The sequence below is a fragment of the Nothoprocta perdicaria genome, unplaced genomic scaffold, assembly GCF_003342845.1.
Source record: "Nothoprocta perdicaria isolate Ctin4 unplaced genomic scaffold, notPer1 scaffold_149, whole genome shotgun sequence".
Lineage (NCBI taxonomy): Eukaryota > Metazoa > Chordata > Aves > Tinamiformes > Tinamidae > Nothoprocta > Nothoprocta perdicaria.
The window spans coordinates 1,779,838-1,797,281 of NW_020454638.1; the positions used below are offsets into that span (position 1 = coordinate 1,779,838).

Here is a 17,444-nt window from a genome sequence, read left to right on the forward strand (position 1 = left end):
GCGGGCAGCCGCAGAGCCGGGGGCGGGGGGCGGCCGCGCAGGCCGCGGTACGGCAGCGGGCGGCCCGGGACGGGGTGCCCCAAGTGCTGCTTTTCAGGCCGCCTCCTTTCAGGCCTTGCCCGGCCAGGCGGCAGAGGCGAGAGGGTGACGGAGCCGCCGGGCGCGGGACGCGCCGGGATGGATCCAGCGGCTCGCCAGGGACGGGCAGGAAGCCCCGGGACCGTGGGGCCCACGCGAGCCCTCGTGCAGGGCACCCGCGGCTTACAAACAAGTGCTGTCACCGGCGGATTTTCCCTTCTCTAATAAAGTCCCCTTGAAACAACATCCTAAAATACACTTTTTCTTATAATACAATTTAAGGGACATTCAGACGGCAAAATTAAGAGTGTGAAATACGATGCAGGTACTTGTTTGCCTACTCTAGTTTTAGTTACTGTTCAAATACCTTTACAGATACTACCTTGGCTAGGGTCAATATTTTTGTAATTAAAATAGAAACATGTAGTAACATGAGAAGGGCCTATTGCAAAGCAACTGTGCTTTCCAATGCAGAAACAAACCATCACAGACCTGGAGTCAGGGAGGTGAAAAAATAGTCACCATTCAGTCACTCAGTTGAAGATTACTTCCTGACTTGTATTTATCTGGAATCAGGCTTCATACTGTTTCTCAGATTCTGATTGTTTGATCTCCAACCTTATGAAAGTTTTTAAGAGTAAGAAACACTTTTACATGATTCGTAAATGGAGCTAAATTGTACCAATGGATATTCTCAGAAAACTGTTAAAACATCATTACTCTACAAAATATTTCTAAAAAAAACCCCAAACCGCAATGCTTTATATACATATGAATATATTMATATATATATGAATATAGATTAAATGAATATATATGAAAATATATATACATATGAAAGTATCCACGGGCCTCATTTAACATGGAAGAACCTCCTTACACTTGCAAGAAGTCTCAATAAGCAACACAAAGCAGACGGGAATAGCCTTTTGCTAGGAATGACTCTTCACCTGTCTTTATATCGCCATTAGAAGCCGCTTGTTTACACCTTACTGGAACCATTACTGTTGGATTTGCGAGAGAAATTTTGCTAAAACTTTCCAAATTGCACACACCTATCTAACTGGAATGAAAAACCTAGTCCCTGAGCTGAAAAGTATTAGTTGTGTGCATTTCTTACTGCAGCATTATCAGCTTATTTCATAAGCAAAATATAATACACATCTTTCATCACGGACATACCGTAGTTTCAGARGTACCTGTTGTCTCTCTCCCTTTGCCTGGGCATGCAAGCACTTCACTTATGAAAGTGAACCTCTAAAAACCCAAGCCACTGTCACAGAYCTGCAAGCCACTCAGAGAAAAACTCCTATTTTGAGCATGGACACTCCATATCTTATTGTGGAGTTGGGCCAATCTCTTGTCCCACCAGTCCCGTTGTGTCTAACTATTAACAGTAAGCAGCTGCAGATAATTCAGCCCAGATCCCCACAGTTGGCCACTGAATATTTCCTGCCCCATCCTTCCCTCTCTGAAATAGTCACTGGTGAACCTGGAAGGTGAGATGAGCAGAAGACAGGAAAGAAGCGATGCCACTGTCAATTTTTCCCCTGTTGTAGGCCTGCTCTGAAAATGGATCGAGATACCTCTGCTGGAGGAAGTGGTTTCACATCTGTTGTCTGTCAGCACATAATACTAAGACAGAAGACAGCATATTACAGTACATTTTGAAGCTACAAGTAATATTTACAGTTTCCAGCTGTAAACAGTAGAAGTAATTGTGTTGTTCAATTTCAAAAATGCAGAAACATCATTAAAGATTTAAGTGCATTCCTAGTCTGAAAAGTGATTTCATAAAATGATATTCTAGGAATACCAAACTGATGTCACCTTAAAAATGTGAATCATTTGAATCAAACTTTATCATAAGATCTGGCTGCTTCTTTTCTTCTTGCTTATTATCCTCAGTAATGAAGATCCTGCAGGTGAAGTTACAACCCCTAGCAATCAGTTTGTTGCAAAATTGTACCTGTGCAATGCTACTGAAAACTAATGCGGTTACATACATTTTAGACATAATTTAGTATTACTGGTGAAGCAAATAGAGGAAATTGTCTAAATCTGTACACTTTCATATCTAGACTAAAAGACAGCAAAACTTCTGCCTCTAAAGTRTCACTACTTCAGTTCTCATTAGAAATTTCTCTGTTAGGTCGGAAACACAATGGCCTCCCACCAGCTTGGGAGCCTATAGGTTACAGAACCACTGGGTTATGTAAAAGACTGTATTGAAATCTTTGGGAGATGAACATCTCTCATGATGTTAGCCCTACCATAGCATTTGTAACAGTTGACATTAATTGTGTTAACTTTAAGCTTCAGCAAGGAATTGTAATAAATTGTTATTAAATTGTAATAAAGTGTTAAGTTCAGCACTATATGATCGCCTCCTATCAAAGTATATTCTAAACAATTCTGTGGCAGAAGATGTGGGGAATAGTTTATAGAACTCCAAATATTTTATATTTTCAAAGGCTTTTCTGTTGATACTGGCTTCTTAATTTCATATATTATTTCTATAGACATAACAGGTTTGCTTTTGCACAACATCAAAAGGGTTCTAAAAGCTGTTTATATAAAAGGATGCCTTTCTCGTCTTGCTTACATATAATCACTAAACTCATTAATGATGTTTTGTCTACTGTTATTATTAAGATATGGAGAAACAGTTTACAATTTGAGGCACTTTAAAAGCCAAATAAAAATGAATATTTACCAAAAAAACTATTTAAAATGAAAGTGAAGACAGACCTTCAGAGGCAGACGTATATAGAAGCCATTATGCTTTTCTGAGGAAAATATGACTGTGAGGTCAGATTAAATATGTGGTATTTCAAGGAACAGCACTGTCCAATGTAGGACAAGTCACGTTCATCAGTGCTGTGACTCATGCAGTTGCGTTTCTAATATAAAATGCTAAACAAGCTAGAAATAAATATGGCTACAACAGAGGTAAATACTGATATTTTGGTTAGATAATCTCWATGGCAGTTAGAATTTCTTATTAAAGTACACCCCTTACACACTGCCCTATAYATAAAAAGAAAACACACATAAAGTCTTTTCAGAATATTTTCTTGATATTGCTGCTGTTGTTTGGGTAAAATAATGCAATAATACTGAACTCTTGGGTATACATTTATGCTAACATTCACTGCAATTCTGCTTTCCACCACTGTTAATATGGGAGGAAGAAATCCTCTACCYGAACATGCAAATATGGTAGAAGTTCTACATAGCAGCAAAACAAATAGATCTCTTATTTGTAAAAATATCAATACCGCTATTTCAGTATATCTGATATTTACTGATATATCAGTAGAGAATATTTCTTTTTTCAGAATACTTACTGGTTTTGTGCTGCTTGGGTACCTCTCATATCAACTGAATCAACTTCCCACCAATAAAAATCAGAGTTAAGTCAATCACAATCAAGTAACCAACCCACTTCTCTGAATGAAAGAACGAAGAGAGGAGACGAGATGCCACTAGCACCCAGCTAACACCGGACAGGACTCAAATCCCACCGCCTGCTTAGGCTCACACGCGCACACACAGGATTTGCCCTGTGGATGCACAAGAAAACACTTGGTCAGGATTTGCAGATAGTAGCGGTTGTCTAGAAATCCATGCCAAAATCAGCCATGTGGGAGATTATCACCTGAAAGCAGAAGCCTATGCCAAAGACAGAAGAAACTGCGAAGTGTAAACTGGCTCTTGACAGTAAGATACRGTGCAACAGGAAAATATGTAGGATCAGCAGGGGTTAAACACCAAGGTGGTTTTGCAGGGCAGAGTTTTCTAACATAATCTGCTTCATTTGAAAAGGAATTAATAATCAAAACAGAGAGCTGGAACTCTTGCTCATATGGCCAGGAATGAGAGTATTTTGAAGTGCTTTTTAATCTTTGCCATTACTCACATGTAAGGTTTCATGCAGGGAGGTCCTTGCTATATCATTTCATTGTTATGGTTTCTCTGGTCACAATCCAAACAGAGCCATCCAGATGCAGACAGAGGGAAACATTAGCCCTACGCAGGCATAACCTAATGCTGTAACAACATTACGCGCTGCCCTCTTGCTAGAGGCTGTAGCTCTAGCCACCAACATCATAGACCCACCAGGGCAGACACTGAATATTTATAATAGCAGCGTGCAGAGGAAAGATCAAAGAAGAAGATTCAAAAGATACAAACTAAGCACCAAGTATTTGAGAAGTGGAAGCACACTTCTCAAGGTTACACTGCTGAATGGCCATTTCTCCCATTTTACAGATCCAGACAAAAGTTAAGAGCGAATGCGCACATATATAAACTAAGCCCAAGTTTCCTGAGACCCGTACTATATTATAACACAATTCTTCCTCCGCTTCTACCTTTCTTGTTTCCTCTGCTAACAAATTAAATCCTATGAGGCTTTCAAGTAAAAAACAATGCATGCTTTAAATTACARTGCAAAAATGGTTGATTTTTATGCTGGATCATAGCCATGCGTGTAATCAGTCACTGTGCTTTTCAAAAGCAACTAGTCAAAGGAAATTAATCACTTTTATGCTAGCTCACATGAAACAAAATTTAAAAAGTGATACGAAATTTGATGCAGATGAATATTTACCAGACTAATATTAAATCTTCAAGCGCCGTTCAATCTCCAGGTCCCTGTTAAGCTGTCATTTGAGTCTAATTTTTCACTAAACTATGTTTAAAATCATGAATTCTGCAGCTGGGTATGATATGGTTACTCTGGATTTCTGCCATTGTAGGACATCAGGACAGAGTTAAGCATGGTCTATTTGTTTAGTCAATTAGTAGGCATGAAATGTTTGCACTGGATTCTTTCAGTAGGAAAAGGGGAGATCATAAAAGCTGACTGCCTATGATGAATAAATAGATAAAATGTCTTGTATTGATTAACCTCCGCTTTTAAATGATAATTCAAAGGGCAGGGTGTATTATTATGGCAGAAGTGAGGAATTATGATAAACATAGAATACCTACTTACATACTTATTCAGTTCAAGATCCAAAAGCTTTTGCACAAAAAATACAGCTTTGATCCCTTTAAGCACTATTAGTAGGAATCTGACGATGATCCTGCCAAAAAGGGAAAACAATCCCACAGAAACAGAGAAATAGTTTTCCTTTCTCTTAAGGGAYGTTAAGCAAAGGCCCTCTTGCATCATATGAAGACCAAATGCAATCATCCCATCATTTGGGAACCAAAATGAGGTGGAAATACCCAAGAGTCTCCTCAAATCCTGAGGGAAAATTAATTTTTGCTTGCTAATCCAAGTCACGATCAATGGAGTGACAAATAAGAACACTAATTCCCACCATTCAATTTAACAAAAAGCAAATTACAGAAAATTCCATATTCACAACTCTTGTTGGGAGAGCAAGATGAAACTCCTTCACTACAAATTCTCTATGAACTGTTGTAGGTAATTTGCACATTGATTCTTCTAAATCATTCTGAAATCCATGTCTTTTCATACACCTAGCCGGTCCCTGTTGCAAGGCACATTGGCTGCATCAAGATCACTTGCAATTCCCAGGTGTCTACCAATACAAACAGGAAGGAAGAAGGAAGGGAACAAGGCTAGCACCTATTACAGAGTGCTGCTGGAGCATGGCAGGGTTGTACACCTGGAAATTCAAAAGCCTTCCTGAAAGGCTTTGAGAGACAAGGGAAAAAATATATCTGTGTCTCTAAATATATCTCTTGGTATCTGGAACTGGTTCTAGACTGAGTAGGTGAAAGACCAAAGATACTGGACTTCTGTTCTCCAAACTCCTGACTCAATCTATCCATATCTTTTTACTCACTGTACTTTAATGGTGATGAGTTTTTAGGTGCAGAGGATCTGTGATCTGTTCCACTTGTGCATACATATATCTTCACATATCAATACCCCATACCTTCACTGATCTACCTCCTGGCATGGTGAATTGTGGCAGTACTTCATTTCAGTAGATATCTTTCTATATGAACTGATACTGTTTCATCAATTGTCAGTAATGTTCAAACACGCTAACTTAGTTTCTGTGTTTTGGAGGAGCAAATGGCTTCTTCTGCTGTTTTCTTACTTACAAGAGATCTTAAAATCATGATGATAGAATGACCACAAGGATGTAGGTGACTCATACTAATGAAATTGCTGAGAAATACCCTTCTGGTGATGGCATAGCAAACTTTCCGTTTCCAGCTGCCTCATAACTTGCCTTCCTAGTGAACCATATAGCTGATGGTAATGTAATCTGTAACTAAAAACACACTTGCAGAATAACAATATCTATATTAACTGCATGTGCAATCAGCTCAGGTCTCTCGGAGGTCCTTTAACTTAATGAAAGGAATAATTGTGACTATTGCTAAGTCTATCATCAAAAGGAACATTGTCCTACRTGGGCTACCTGCATTATAAAATCTTTGCTTCTGACTAGAGTTACTATTACTCATCTGAGTCAGGAAACAGAGAGGTAGGGAAGAAAAATAAGCAAAACCTTGACCCTTCCTTCACATCTGAAACATTGTTAAACTTTGCTGGGCTGGTATGGAGGTCAAAATGATTTATTTCTAACAGAGCACAACAGCAAATTACTTCTCCCCCTTAAAGAGAAGCTTGATTGAGAATTAGCTTTCTCATTTATTGCCATTTACACTGGCAGGCTTTTATCTTTTCAGAACTTCACAGTTCAACTTATGTATTTCAGCTTAGAACAAGAATTGCTTCACCTTCTAAAATTCTAAAAACATTTGTTTTATGTTTTCAAGAAAACCATTTCTCACACCACAGTCAGATTCAGAACCTTTCTCTACTTCTTCCGCTATACTTCATTCAGCRTTATGGAAACAGAAGGAAAGGCTGGAACAGGAATACTTCTAAAATTCAAAACTGGTATCTAACCCAACAACCCAATAACCCTGCGAGAAATTGCTTACATCTCTTATCACTGTGGGCAGGAACTCCCAGTCTGGTCTTCCAGGTACTTGGGTCACTGAAAAAAAAAAGTTGAATTTTTATTCTCTTTTCTCCTCACAAAGAACTCAGTATTATTGTTTTACAGTACTTTAATTGCTACAGGGCTGCAGTTTCAGTTAGAAATCCCTATCTATCTAGTTTGCAGTGCATTGTGAAGTTTCTCATGCAATGAAAACATCTGGATTGTATTAATTTCTGTTGTAGGACAAGAGAAATTGCACAGGAAAGAAGAGCAATCAGCTTTAACAAATGTTAGCTGGAGCTAAACATTTGCATGTGCCATCAGCATATTTCACTTTGTTTGTCATTTTATACCTTTTCTGAAAGTGAAACCTTTCCCATGTGGTTCTGTGTTTTTTTTTTTTTTTTTCTTTATTTTGTTGTTTCTAAACTAAGGAGAATAAATATTAAGGATAAGAATTAAGCAGAAATGTATTTTTTACTTAGATAAAGTTTGGTAAAAAAATCACTTGGCTCTCTTCAAAATTTGCTTGTCCTTTATAAAACTATATAAAATTGTACTATTAAAACAAGGAATGTTGCTAGGCAATGATTTAGGACAATAACATAGGCTAGGTAACCTGATATTATTTTTTGCTTGCAGAATTTACTTTTTATTTATTTGTTCTATTTCAAGGAATAGATATTAGAAAAGAACATTTTCACTTCATTTGGAAGAGACTGTATTTTGTGTCTGCTTAAATGACAATAAAAAGATTTTATCTTTTCTTTCGTTTAACTAGTTATATGTTTGCAAGTGCCTTTTTTCCACCCTCACTGTAATTATTAAACAAACAAAATGAAAAAGCACCAATCTTTTCCCTGCTAATTCTCCCAATTGTCTGCAACCACATCCTGCAATGAATTATGTAATTTCTTAAACTGTTTATAGTGGATATAGTTAGATTTTACTAGAGAGCTGTTAAAAACAGCCATTCTAAGGGGAATAGCTTATCTTCATTTCATATGAAAAAGATCAGATAAAGAATATGAAATGTGTAATAGGGAAGAAATGGTCTAGGTATTTATGGCAAAAAAAAAAAAAAAAGCCTCCTATAAAGTGGAGATTACAAAGAAATGGGTTGAACGTTTTTGCATTTCCAAAGAACCCTTAGACCTAGGATACTACTGCAGAAAAGCACAGGTGAAACTGCTACTGTTCTTTTATTGCTGAATGAAACATGGACATCTGCCTTGCTGCTTCTGGCATTTTTGAAATGTCTTCCGAACCAAATTACAGAACTACTTGGTTCAAATTAGATTTTAGAGAAGTCTTCTGATAGAAAACTGTTCAAGATCACAAATGGGTGTTGTTATAAAAAAAAAAAAAAAAAAAAAAAAAAAGAAGCTATATGGACAAGTAATTGTATACGAGGTAAGCAAAACAAACGTGAAGCCATCAAGACCACACAGTATTCCCCCAAGAGCTTTAAAGGAATTCAAGACAGAAACAGCTATCACTAATTTAAAACTGCCTTGTTACCTGAGACATTTTTAAAAATTATAAGAAACATGTTCCAAGAAAGATTCAGAAAGCAACATGCCTGTAAACCTGATATCTATACCAAACAAACAGGCCACCACTATAGGAAGAAATAGTGGACACCTGGATAAATATGATTTATCTGGGAAGAGTTAAAGCAACTTTTGCCTTACAAACCTAAAGCAATCCTTTGAAGGGATCAAAAAACACCTGGATAAGAGTGATCTGCTTGACCTTGGATTTACAAAAGGCTTTCAACAAATTCCTCCACCAAAGACTTTTGGGAAAACTAAGCAGCCATACCGTAAGACAGCTTATAAATATAAAGTGAAGCACATGGGGAAAAAACATTTAACTTCACATATAAAACAATGAGCTTTGAACTGGCTATCATCAGGCAACATCTTGGGATTTTAACATATAGTTCCATGGAAACATCAGCTCAGCAGCACCTGAAAACACTAATCAGGTGTTACTAATGTCAGAGTGAGCTATTGGAGAACAAAAAGAGAATATCACGTTATTGCATAAATCCTAATTTTGTCACCCTGCAGAACACTGCACCGTCCCCTAGGCCACCATCTCAAAACAATGCAGGAGAAATATAGAGAATTTACAGAAAGGCAAGTAGTATGAGGTGGCTCCTGCATAAGAAATGATTAATTCCTCTTCTGCTTGGAAAATGGAAGAGTGAGGAGGACATAAGAGAGGTCTTAAAATAAGTGGCCTGGAAAAGTGTGGTTGCGGATTGCTGCTTCAGTTTCCTCTGAAGCAAGGGGTAAGAGACCTCAGCCGAGAGCGCATGAGCCAGGGTTGGAGAAGAAGTAGTGGTTCTTCATGTCATAACACAGCTGGGCTRCCTTCCTGCAAAGAGCTTTAGTCTAAAGGTTTTGTGAGCTCAAGAGGAGCCTGGAAAAGTTAATGGAAGAGAAATTCACAGAGTTAATACTCTAAATACTAAGTTAATACTCTAAATACTCAGAAACTGAGGAAGTCTTTGAGTAGCAACTGCTGGAGGCGGCTTGGGGAAAGTATTGTAGGGCTTTCATGTTCTCGTTTGCTTTTCTAATCATCTACTTTTCACCCTCCCTACCAAACAGATAGGCTAGATGGCCTCATGGTGCTCTAAGTATGGCCACCCTTAGGTTATGACAGCATGTTAAAGCTAGTGTGCTAAATTTGCTGATTGCCACTTCTTAGAAGCAAATAAGCAGCTGCACTTTGACATGGGATTTTTTTCTTCCACTCAGATCKTATAATAGCAGATCAGACCCATGCCAAAATTTTGCCTGTATTTGGGGAAAAAGACAGATACTGGTACTGAGTGAAGTCTGGTATATGTCATTTGCCAAGTTTATTAAATTAACTAGATTTGAATCATTTGGCTTCAGTGAATGTTGTGGAGACGGTGGGAATGGTTAAATRGCTGTGGCTGTTGGTATCTTAGAGTTTTTCAGTCACATTCAAAAATTATCTCAAGATTCATGCAATATATTCATACTAAAACAGAGACTAAAATGACACAAATGGCTCAACTTTTATCATCTGTTCAGTTTCTGGCCCGCATTTAAAAATCCCAAAGGATGCAGAGAATGTAAAATAAGATAAGACTAGTATTAAAAAGCAAGGACATGCTGAAGCATAAGCATTTAAGAAAGTCATATATGGTAAATGGAAGTCCTTAATGCCTATCAGGCATTGTTTTTTAATAGATAAGGAAAAGAAAAATGCTCTAGATCTCTCCATCACAAGAATAGCTTAGTAACAGACTTCAAAGGATTTCCTTACTGAGGGCAAATTGCCAGGTCTCTTCTACAGAGAAAAAAAATTGCCTTTTTTTAAATCAAGTGAAAAACCCTTAACACGCTGACTAGGACAAACTTATTTCTTCCTCTCTCTGTTAAAACTATAGAGGACTACATAGATTTCAAAAATTAGAATCTAGTATATCATTAAGCAAATACTGAAAAATACTTTTAAGAATCTTCCCAAAACATTTACATAATGCTATAGAAAGCCATTAATTTTTGCTAATAAGATCAATTTACCAAATGTTCCTTGCCAAATAGTTCCACTTTTATCTTACCTTTTATCAAATTTAAATTAATTTCCTTTGATAAAAATCAAATCCTATGATTAAATCAAATTATTCCTCTTTGCTCTCTCGTCTAGAGCAGCATACATAGATGTAACATGATATTTAATTAACGACTACTGATACTTCAGCAGCTGCATGGGAGCAGTTCACATGCAGTATACAACAAAAATCAACCAGCTCCTGGTGTTTTGGCTTCTTCTACAGCAACAAACCAACATTGTGCCGGAGAGTAAAAAGCACCTCRAACTACCTTAGCATCCTTGATCCAAGTTATTTCAAACAAGGCTTTTTCCAGTAGTGCTTCTGYAGCAAAGTATCTTCAAAGACCAGTTTGTTCACAAGAATGCTGTCGCCATTTGTACTTTCCTTAAGCATCTATGTATAAGGCAAACATCAGTTGTCCTGCTTCTTCAGAGCCTTTGACTTCTAAGAGGAAGCAATCTTCTCCCTCTTAATCCTGAGAACAAGAGAGCCAGGTTTCCCTCTGCTTCATTAGGGAGCTTGTCTCCTCACAGTTTTGGGGCTACCTCAGTGCTTTGGGATACCGGATAAAGGGCTCAAATGCCTTAAAAGTTCATCTCCTTTTTCCAGCCATGATATTTCAGTCTAACTGCAGAGCCTCTGCTATTTTCTCTGATGGTCTTTAAAGTACATTGCTACAGCAGTGGGAAACATCACTGTATGGACATTGAATTGCCAGAGACAACTTAGATGGGGATATACTTAGCTGCAAGTTTTCTAAGTTTAGGTGCTAAGTGTATCCTCCTGTCCTGACACCTGTCAAGACAAGGAGCCAACCACCTGCAAACAGTGCGTCCAGGGACCCAGGTAGCATTTAGGCTGTGTGAATCTGAGATCAGCCCCCAATGCCCAAGCCACTCAGCGAGAGCTGCTTTGCTTCCCGAACGAACACAGCAGCTAAAGATGTCTCTGCCTACCTGCCAAACACGCTCTCTTGCGACCAGCTTCACTGGAAGCGCAGCACAGCTTGAGCCCAGCTAGCTGCCTTCATGCTGAGTGAGAGCACCAGTGCTCACATTGCTTGCCACCATTGCCTCAGCTGAGACAATCTTCATCCTTGCTAATGAACCTTCTAAACAGCTCCAGCTAGCTYGGCAACAGCTCACCTGTTTAGAGTCTACAATTCAGTAACAAAGAAGCTCATTGAACCCAGGTTTGCTAAGTCAGTAGTTAATTAATTTTCCACCAAATCCTTTTTTTCCCTCATGATTATAATGTGGTTGCCCTTTGGTGGCACAAATTCAAATCACCTGTTGATACCATCAGTAAATCAAATTGCTGCCTCATTCCATTAATCTCCTTCCCTGGTGTAATGCACAGAAGCAGGTGTTATCAGAGTCCTGCAATCATTTGGGCCATTGCTAAACAGCAGTGATTCTAAGTTACACTACAGCAAGAGAGAACCAGCAATATAAGCAATTCCAAGATCCGGAAATTATAATACGAAGTTTTTTGATTTTATCGGGGGTGAGAGGGGAGGGGGTGCTGAGAGGGAAGGGGGAGACACACATCCACATTCTGCACAAAGTGCACACTGCGGGGAGGCAAAGCCTAAAGCTTTCAGCGTGAGTGCATCACTTATCCATGTGATCTGCACGATGTTCCACTTGAGATTCCACTTTCTTCTGTGTGCAAGATGCAGGGAAATTAGAGCTCATGCTGAAGTTAACTCATGTCCTGAATCATCGCCAGGAGGTCTGCACTACTTTTTACTGTTGCTGATTTGACTGTCACAGGAGCCCCATGTTCAGAGGCAGCCCCTTGTGCTTCCCGCTCGAGGGCCGAGGTGGGCTGAGCGCTGGAAGCTGACGACAGAGTGGGCCGAGCCCTTCCCGGGCGCGAGCTCTTGCGCTGCCCGCAATGCGCGCACTAGGCAGCGCGGCCCGCGGCGGCAGCAGCGCGGGGCTCCGCTCTCTGCTCCGGCTCACAGACCTCAGGCAGCAGCTGCGAGGCAACTTTCCCAGCTTCTTCTGCATATGAACACTGCCTGACTGCAGCACGAAAATGGGCACGGGGGATTATAYCTGCATTGCTATGAGCGGAGGGGCGCCTTGGGGCTTTAGATTGCAAGGTGGCAAGGAGCAAAAGCAGCCTTTACAAATCGCCAAGGTAGGATCAYGAGAGAAAGATGTTTTCAGAGTTGTGTGGCAAGGAGGAAAAAGGACAGGAGTCTGTCTGACAAATCTTACTGTGACGCTTGTTTGAATTTGCTAACGTGTTTTGCAGAACTTCTACAGATTCTGATTATGCTTGCTGTTAATAAAAAGCAGTGATTATTGCTAGATAATTTTCAAGTATTGCAAATATTTCCTTGAACATAAAAGTTTTGAAACTGTGAGGGGGTACTTGCCACCCTTCCACTCCTATTTGATTTGCTCTCTTTTGAAGGCACACAGCGTATCACTAAATTGAGTCTCACACTAGGAAATGCTGTTTGTCATCTACTTACACTGCTTTTTATACTCCAGGCATAAAATAAGTACAGTCTTATCATGAGAAAATGTTCTTACTATTTTGGGAATCCTGGAAGGCATTACACTGAGCTATCTCTGTTTTTGGAAAGTTATCCAGTCTTAAGAACAGCTTTAATAGATACCAAACTTTCCCTCTTGTATTTCACGAACGACACTGGAAGTTGCCTAACGCTTCATAAATTATCTCTATGTATGAAACGAGAAAAAAGAAAAAAAGGAAAAAAAAAGGAAAAAAATGAAATAGGCATTTCTAATAAATATAAAATATATCCCTCAAGTACTGGCAACCCCAAATTACAAAACCAAAACTTTTAAAACCTAGTTTTGCTAAAAACCAGTGCTCGTTCCATCGCAACAATGACGATCTATCAGGGTCATTAAGGCTTATATAGCTGTATGGAGCCACACTCTGTTCTCCTGGACAAGGAGGACAAATGTACAGAGCCCTGTGGTCAGCACTGAAGCAGTGCTGGGACTGATCCCTGCACCGTTTGTTCTGTCTTGAACAAGGCAGAAAGATTAAAAGAAAAAAAAGATTAAAATGAACCTTAGACAAAAAAAAAAAGTTTAAGTTTATGCACTTATTAGTTAGATGCAGTAAACTTACTGGATCAGTTACTTTTTCACAAATAGCAGAAGCAGTATGTGCAAGTATACCTCAGTTTGTAAAGAAAGTTCTTTGAACTCCACTGTCAGGAAAATAATTTACTTCACTACAATTTTGAGTGGTTTGAGCCCATACTACTAACCATATTCATTAACAGAGCTATGATTTATTGAGCATATGTATCATTTTTGCTTCATAGTGATTTTTTTGTTTGTTTTGATACTTTGCAAAACTCGAATATGTTCAAAAGTATTTCCTACTGATGTGAACTGTTGCTTTGCAAGTCCATTGATAATAGATGATAGTGGAATCCTGCCATCTAGTGAAAACTTCTAGCTAGAACTTTAAAAATTACAAATAATGGTGAAAGGCAAGTAGCCTTGTTTATGGAAAGTCAAAAGTAAAAGCACAGTAGTTTTTTTTTCATATTCATATGCTAAACAGGGCCACCTGAGCCAGGGATGTTTTAAAAGAATCAGTAAACTTTAAGTTTTGAGAACTGGTTAAAAAGTAATAGTTGTAATTTACCTCTAATAGGTAGGCTTTGATCTACCACTAAGATATATCTATTCTTAGGAAATATATCAAACAAGTGTCAGTTTGTCTTCTTGCAAATGCTATCAAGCAATAGGCTAAGCAGGAGAGTACTACAGAACATGCCCAGTGTGGGTGCCTGCRTAGGTCAGTACTACAGACCTCTGGAGGGACTGGTGGTGGGTGGCTTGGTTTGTGAATTCCAGATCACTCCATTCGCTGCACTTGTAATTTGGTCCCTCAGAGAGATTTGAAAATTGACACTGGTTTCTAGCTGAAAAGTGGGATCTTGGAGTTGACAGCCCCAGCTCGTTTCGGGGCTCGCTCTATGGACTGCAGCCTGGCAGGGCTAGAGGCTGCAGCCACAGTCCATGTGACCCTTCCCGGGGAGAGGCAAAGCCTCCCACTTTCATTATTGAGGAAAACTGAAGCCAACAGTACATGAAATACTAAAGGATTACCCACCTACTGCATAATAATTTTCCTACGGGCACCAAGACCCAGGAGCTAGGGTGCATTTCCCAAACACGACCAAATTCTGCCTTCTTTCACGTGCAAGGTCCAGCCTCCCCACCGGCGCGTACGAACGCAGCTGCACGAGCCAGGGGCCACTGCCCACGTCCTCCGGGTGCACGTCTGAGGAGCAGTGGGGATTCCCGGCCTTGGTGTCCTAGCCCATGGGAGCTGGGAAAGCTGCAGAGGCTCCTTGCGTGGGTGCGAGCTATCCCCTGAATGCAGGCACATAGARTGGCCACTAAATCAACAAGAGCTTGGACTGCAGGGTAAAGTATCATACTAAGTATTATTAGAGAGGTAGAGACAGACTTTCTTCCTTCCCCCMAAAAAAATCTTCTTTAAAAACTTATTTTCAGTTAAAAAATTGCACATTGTAATTTTGCACATTCTATGGACTGACATGCAAAAACATGTCAGTATTGCACTGAAATCTTGGGAAGCACCTTAACTGCTTCCCAAACCAGGGGATAGTTCTGAAATTTCAGGACCTCGACCCTAGGTAACTAAGAAGTCAAGAGATAGGAYTGCAAAGCGAGATATGATAACCTTTCTTTTGCCACAGTGACCTATATGAAAGATTTTTTTTTCTGTGTATTATGGATTTTTTGCCTAGAGAGGTACAAAATTAGGGGTGAATGTGCAGACTAGCATTTGAAAGGAAGTTCTGGGAKTTTTTCTACTAACACCTGACTGTGGCAGTTACATTAGATGTAGTGAAGCTATATTCTATATTCTCTCTGTTGCATCCTTGCTGCAGTGGGTCATTTAATGGAGCTTCCTTGGAGATGATTTTGATTTGTAATGCATCCACAGTGCAACACCATTAAATTATCTGGTTGCAGCAGAGATACGTTCTGTTCAGCACATTGCTTACATTTGCCAAACAGCAATTTAATGAACTCATTGTTTGCCTCAGCCACAGTCTTGCTAATTTAAGTTTGGGAGGTTAACTGCACAGTTCTACTATTCAAGCACTATAAGTTCCATTACTCAGACCTCTGAGCATTTCAAAGGAAATTCAATCCTCTTCTCCATACTAGCATCCTAAAAGTAAAAATGAACCAATTCTTAAAAATCCCTATATTTGATCATGCTGTAGTTTTTCATGTTTGAGACTTTGGGAAAATCAATGTTATTTAGAAGCTGCCTCACATGTCAAAGATTTCAGATCAGTTCTGGAAGTACCTGGTCAAAGCATAATATGTACATTACCATATATATATATACACATTGTATGTGTATATATATACACATGCAGTGTGTATGTGTATATCTATATGCACACATGCACGTACCCCAGCAAGAAAGTCATCTTCAAAAGGCACTATACTAACCTATTTTATATCTATGAGAGCACTGATCCTCATCGCTCCGCGATTCATCAATGGCAGAGCACTATGTAGGTGCACAGAGAAGCACGCAGCCATTTTCATAAAGCACTGATAGCCCTTGGGTACTTTTTCAGCAACACCACATTCTTAGCAAAATAAAATAAAACAAGTTTCCATTGCTTTAATTTTCACCACGCCACTTTCCAGTGCAAAATTACAGACATAATACCTACTCTCTAACACGTCAATTGACTTTGGGGGGGAAAAAAAAAAAAAGGCATATTATCTTATATAAATGTGAACTATAAGCCTAGTGAATACTTTTCCTATTTCTGAGAGAGACTTCTGCGGGTGTTGCTGCATAGACAGTAGTTCTACCTCTGGCTTAGCAAAGGCATGTGATGAGTGTCTGTCAGGCTCTTTTAGATTAGTGCACTTGTTCAGCAAAATTCTCCAGTTTCAACTCAAGTCTCAGTTTCATCATTTTGCATTCAATAGAACCTGAAACTGAAAGTGAAACTCGAAAGGCTGAAAACAACCTGAACCAAGGGCACAAAATTCTGATGTTTAGATATAATTCCTGAGAGCTGGGTGAAAGTGTAAGGGACACTTTCACCAAGGTGACTTTTATGCGTAGTCTGGGAGAGGAAGAAGTGATGAGCCATGTGAACACAGCAATGCTTTTGATGCTGAGGCTAGGCCAGGCAAGCCGCTGTCTGGAGAGGGCTGCTAGCAGCTGGCCCATCCACAAAGCACATCACTGCAGCTAGGATTAAGGAAACTCTTTCAAGTCCATGTCATTCTCTCATGTTTTCCCCACGGGTCCATGCTGACATTGCCAGGCAGGAAAACTGGATTAGCAGACGCTGGGATCTGCTGCCTGCACATGGGCTGCGAGGGGCCCGGATGCCCCAGTTAATGCACAGTCTAGTAAGATCTTACTGTATCCTCACATGTTTGAGACCAAGATGTGCAGCAAGCTATGTGAAGGCTCAGTACTAAAGTAACTAACAGGACTAACACAACCCTGTTCATATTTCCCTATTTGTATCAACTGACATTTAACCAAAATTTAAATACAACTGTGAGAGCTGTGTTTCAAACATGATAGTTGAGGAGGGGAGCTTAGCATTGACCTGCATGATTTTAAACACAACCTGCCTTACTTGGGCTCTGTCAGTTTAAACTTGCTAGCTAACACATTTCCAAACATAGTTGGTTTTCCCAGCCTGGACAAACTCTTATTCTCAAATTCATTCTTCAGACTGTCTGACATAGCTTCTATTTGCTGATTTTCAGGAAACTTTCTAAGGCACATTT

At 39.5% G+C, this 17,444-nt stretch overlaps 2 protein-coding genes across 5 annotated transcripts in view; one reads left to right on the forward strand and one right to left on the reverse strand.

Moving 5' to 3' along the window:
• The window catches only part of SEC24D (SEC24 homolog D, COPII coat complex component), a 188,388-nt gene that overhangs the window by 46,736 nt on the left and 124,208 nt on the right, over window positions 1-17,444 (reverse strand). For all 4 annotated transcript variants that reach the window (XM_026034595.1, XM_026034594.1, XM_026034597.1 and 1 more), the window contains one exon: window positions 7,021-7,076. The gene's annotated coding sequence lies outside the window, so the exon portion shown is untranslated. The remainder of the gene's footprint in view (window positions 1-7,020; window positions 7,077-17,444) is intronic.
• SYNPO2 (synaptopodin 2) overlaps window positions 12,667-17,444 on the forward strand; it is a 77,766-nt gene continuing 72,988 nt past the window's right edge. The window contains exon 1 of the mRNA XM_026034592.1: window positions 12,667-12,771. Within this exon, the coding sequence (XP_025890377.1) occupies window positions 12,667-12,771 (105 nt within the window). The remainder of the gene's footprint in view (window positions 12,772-17,444) is intronic.